The sequence below is a fragment of the Tupaia chinensis genome, unplaced genomic scaffold, assembly GCF_000334495.1.
Source record: "Tupaia chinensis unplaced genomic scaffold, TupChi_1.0 Scaffold000159_1, whole genome shotgun sequence".
Classification (NCBI taxonomy): domain Eukaryota; kingdom Metazoa; phylum Chordata; class Mammalia; order Scandentia; family Tupaiidae; genus Tupaia; species Tupaia belangeri.
The window spans coordinates 6,417,532-6,422,370 of NW_006159630.1; the positions used below are offsets into that span (position 1 = coordinate 6,417,532).

At 59.4% G+C, this 4,839-nt stretch overlaps 1 protein-coding gene across 1 annotated transcript in view; it reads right to left on the reverse strand.

Moving 5' to 3' along the window:
• LLGL2 (LLGL scribble cell polarity complex component 2) overlaps window positions 1-4,839 on the reverse strand; it is a gene marked incomplete in the record, with an annotated part of 32,424 nt that overhangs the window by 6,051 nt on the left and 21,534 nt on the right. The window contains 4 exon segments of the mRNA XM_027770787.1: window positions 1-147; window positions 3,738-3,892; window positions 4,406-4,460; window positions 4,763-4,830. Coding sequence (XP_027626588.1) covers window positions 1-147; window positions 3,738-3,892; window positions 4,406-4,460; window positions 4,763-4,830 — 425 coding nt within the window.

Genomic DNA, 4,839 nt, shown 5'->3' on the forward strand with positions numbered 1-4,839 from the left:
TGGAGACGTGGTGGGAGCAGGTGATGGCGGAGCAGTGCAGGGAGGCCAGGTAGGGCAGTGCCAGGAGCGGCCAGCCTGCCGTCTGCAGGTCGATCACCACCAGCTCCTCCTCGGCCAGCACCACCAGGGCGTAGGGGTCGTCAAAGGCTGGGGGTACAGGCCGAGGGTCAGGGGCCAGGAGGAGGCAGGCAGTCTGCCTGGGGCCGGCCCACAGAATCAGGCGCTCCAGGGCTGGAACCAGGGAACCAACAGATGCCCAAGGCCTGTCCTTGGTGGTGAGTGCCGTCCCTTTACCCCCAGGAGGGCAGAGGTATGCGGGGGCAGTGCTGCCTCTGGGCTCCAGGCCAGCAGCTAATTGGCACAGGGCTCCCGGGGAGAGTGGGATCCAGCCAGGGCTAGAAGGCAGAGTCGCAGTCAGGAAAGGGCTCCCCTGCTCAGGGTGACGCCCTCCATGTAGGAGGCAGCAAGGCGGACGGACTTCAGCACTCCGGCCTCTGGGGTGGGCCTTTCCTTTCCAGTCGGTGCCCACTAAACACGCTGGGCAAAGAAACGACGCCTGCCTCCTCCATGACCTAGCTTCTGCCGCCCCACCTCGGCAGATCCCGCCAGGCTTCCAGCCAGTAGGGAGGCCCTGGGCCCTGCCCCACCTGGGAAAACTGCCTCTACCCACAACTCGTGGCCCACCCAGAGCAGAGCCCCAGTTGGGTCCTACTCCTCCTGAAGTCCATGCGTTCCAGGAGCCTCTGCTGCCCACTGTCCCCTCACAGACAGCCATGGTCAAAGCACCTCGGTCCCTAGGCCAGGGAAGGCCTGGGTCTGCCCCTGTCCACACAGCCTCTTGTGAGAGTGGCCCATGCTGCCCCACTTCCTCTCACCCACTCTCTCTCTTTTAAAGATTAATTTTATCTATTCACCCATTTACTTTAAACCAGAGACAGAGACAGAGAGAGAGGGAGGGAGAGGGAGGGAGAGTGAGAAAACGCCATGTAGGTCTGGGACTCAAACCATTGTCAGCCATGTGGGAGTGCCCAGTGCCTTAACTATCACACAACCTGGTCTCCCCGCCCCCATTCTCTTTTAAAAAATGTTTTACTTATTTATTTCCTGAGAGTGAAAGAGACACAGACAAGCACCCTCAACATGGTCTCATGCCGGGACCCTGCCCCCTGCCCCAGCCCTCCCACAGCTGGGAGCGTGGGCGTGTACAGGTCGACCGGTGAACTGAACCTGTAGTCCCCAGGGACCCAGCATCAAGGAGCCGCTGTGCTGCAGGGCTGGTCCCCATTCTCTTTACAATTAGGCTTTTGTCCCCAGCAAAAAGCTCTAGCCTAGGTTCCCACGCTGCCACCACCCGCTGGCCAGACGTCCGCCTTCACCTGCCTGGGCCCACCCTGGGAGCGTGTTTTCATCTCCTGCTCTTCCGGGCTTGGCTCTGCCATCTCCCTGACTGCTCCTCGGCTTCTCAGTCTCCACACCTCTAACCCCCTTAGGGTGCCCTGAGCCAGTTTTCAGGTGGCCTGTCTTGCACGTCCCACTACCTGGTTGGCCACGTCTGGTCTCAAGGCTGTGTGTCTCTGTGTGTCCCTGAATTCCAGGCTCATAAGCCGTCTCCTCCACTCCTCCACACCCCTCCACACGGAAGTCCTCACACCTGACTCCCACAGACACTTGGCCACACCCCTCACTTCCTGACCCACCTCTACCCAGACAAAGGGTCAACAATTAGGCCTGAGGGCTGACCTTGGTCCCCTGCTTGTATTTGTAAATATGATGGAACTTCACAAATCTCATGGGAAAGTGGAATGAAAGTATGAGTTTATTTTGGTGCAAAACCATTTTTAAATTTGCACAGTGTTCTCCTGATACACGTTCTGCACGAACTTCTTGAAGCCCCCCCTTCACCCAGCTGTACTGGGATGCAGTCGTGCCTGCTGCTGGCTCACTGGTACTGGCCAGCCCCTCCACCAGCCACTGGGGCACCCGTCTGCACCCCCAACTGCCAGAGCCTCTCTGAACAGAGCCCAGATCAGGGCACCTCGGCTTGGGGCTCTTGTCTCTCAAATGAACCTGAAGTTCTTACCAGGCCTCTTACGGCCATGCATGACCTGACACAGGCCACATCCGAGTCACTGCCAGGTCACTCTCTCATCCCTCTGCCCCCACCTCCCTTGAGCAAGCCAGGAGCTCCCCCAGCTGAGTCTGCACCCCAGGTCCCTGCAGGGCTGGCCCTGCCCCCGTGGTCCTGTGTCTTCTCTCAGGGAGGCCTTGCTGACCCCTCATCTAGGTAGCACCACCCTTCCTGCCCCACCGGCCTCCTCGCCTGGCCTCACCCCTTCCCTGCCGCAGACATTCTCTGTCCCCCTGCTCACCGTCTCCCCACACTGGAATGTGAGTCTGCGGGAGCAAGGGCATTGTCTGCTCTGGGACAGGCCTGGCAGGTAAACCAGAAAGCCTTCCTGGGGTGGCCTGGCCCAAACCCACGAGATGGCAGTGGGTTACATGTAAGCCCCAGGCGGCCACATTTTGGCTGAAGGGAGCACCCCCATCACACACTGTATCCCGCAGGCAGCTGGAACTATGAGGAACATGGGGACACGGGAAGGTGGCCTGCCCCAGAAAACTTAGTGGTTTTGTTTTATTCCTGACAGAAACTGTGTGTGCGCATGCATGAAAAAGACGGGGGAAAGCGCCCCACGGGGTCTCATGCAGCCACGGTCCCCTTCCCCTGGTCGTGCACAGCCCGGTGCACTGCAGGCTGACTGGGCTGGGGACCCGCCAGGCTGGGCCCGCTGGCTTCAATTCCAGAAGCATTAAGCTCAAAGTTTTTCTCCTTGTCTCCCAACCCCTGCCCCTCTGCTGGGGGTCAAATGACCTGGTTGGCCCAGGAGTTGGGGGCAACCAGAGCCAGGCCCGGGCTCTCTGCCAAGCAGCACCATACCCCTGCTTTCAGCCTCAGGTATGGGAGGGGAGAGGCTGAGTGAGAAGGAATCTCTCCACTGGTGAAGAGGACTGAGAACCCAGACACATTGTCCTAAGCAGGCCACCTTCCTCATCCAAAGGCCACCAGGCCTCTCAGGCCAGAGTCAGAGAGGAGGCCCTCCCTCTGCCATGTGTGGGTCTCCACACCAGCCCTTTCTGGTCTGGCCTATCACCCGTTTACGTGGCTGACTGAGGGTTTCTCCATGTCTCAGCCAGGACCCTCCTGCCCAAGCTAGGTGGGTGTTAAACCCAACAATGCATGGGGCCGGCAGGTGGCGTGGTGGTTAAGGGCGCTGGACTCCCACATGGCCAACCACGGTTTGAATCCCGGACCTAGTGGCTTGCTTTCTCACTTTCTCTCTCTCTCTTACTCTGTCTCTCTCTGGTCAGATTAAAAGAAGTAAATAAATGGATAAATAAAGTTAAATAAAAATAATTATTTTAAAAAAAGAAAAATAATTAAAAACAAAACCAAAAAACCCAACGATGGAGGTCTGCCCCCTTTGGGCTAAGACCTATCAAAGCCTGGAACTCAGGCAGGCAGGGGGTGCGGTCCATAAAGAAGTGACAGCCTGGGCCTCCGGCTGTGTAGGATGGCAGGGAAGAGGAAAGGGTTAACCAGGAGGGGCCGCTGGCCTGGGTGACAGCACAAAGGGGTGCGGTGGCCGGTTGGGAATGTGGAGCAGACCCCTCCGTGTCCCCATACCTCCACTACCTAACCCTGCACAGCCGCTCCCGGAGCCTGGAAGCTCGCTTACCCGCTGCGGAGTCCGCCTCGGCCAGGACGGTGAAGTCGATGACACGGGACGTGAAGTCGAAGGCTGTCTGCTGGCTACCGTGGACCACTGAGATGCAGTGGCGGTCCCCGTAGCTGGCCCGAGGCATGCCACCCTGGAAGATGGTGAAGGGCAACCTGCCGGGCAGAGGAGCAGGGTGGGCTGGGGCTCTGGCTACCACTGGACTACACAGGCCATGCTGAGAGCCTGGGCTTCTCTGCTCTCCTGAGAGGGAGGTCAGTCTCAGGGGGATTGGAGGGCATGGGGCTGGCCCCCCTTCTCTTCCTGACTGTAACAGCTTAGAAAAGCTGGAAGTTCTGAGCCTCAGCAGCCCCGACTCCTGCTCTGGCGACAGCAGAGGCCCCCCTCTATCTGCTTCTCCATTAGGTCCCATGCGTGGTTTGAACCCAGGGCACCAGGCTGCCGCTAGACAATCTGAGACTGCTCATCCAGACATCTCTCCAGGACAGCAGGGACAGGCGGAGGCGTGGACTGTAGGAACTGAGCTGTTGAGGGGTACAAAGGACTGGGACCCCAGAGTGGGGCCTGGAGGGGCTCACTAGGATCGTCTCCCTGAGCAGACACCCGAGCAGCAGGACAGCCCTCCAGGGAAGCGATGGAAGGGAAGCGGGCAGAGTGGCATCACCTACCCCTGCCGAGTGGTCAGCCAGAAGATTTTGGTGATAGCTTTGCAAGGAAAGGGACCTAGGAGAAAAGGAATTTGTTAGCAGTCCCTCCACTCCGCCCTGTGTCCGCCCCCTCAGCACAGATCCCGCATCCACACCCGTGTGGTAGGCCTATGTGTGGGGGTCTTGCTCTGGGCAGTTCCCTGCAAGAGGCCTAGTGGGCACCAGAAAGCCTGCTGCGTGGCTTGGGGCAAAGCCTTTACCCTGTCTGGTGCCGAGGCTTGTGTGCATGAGTGGGCACCCACACCTGAATCCAGGAGAGACCTAAAGCCGGTCCTGGAGGAGGGCAGGCAGCACCCTTGGCAGGTGGACACAACTGACCGTAAGGCACGACGCTGCGCAGAGGCTCGGGGGGCTGGGTGTGGCGGGACACGGGCCATTGGCAGTGGCTGCCGTCG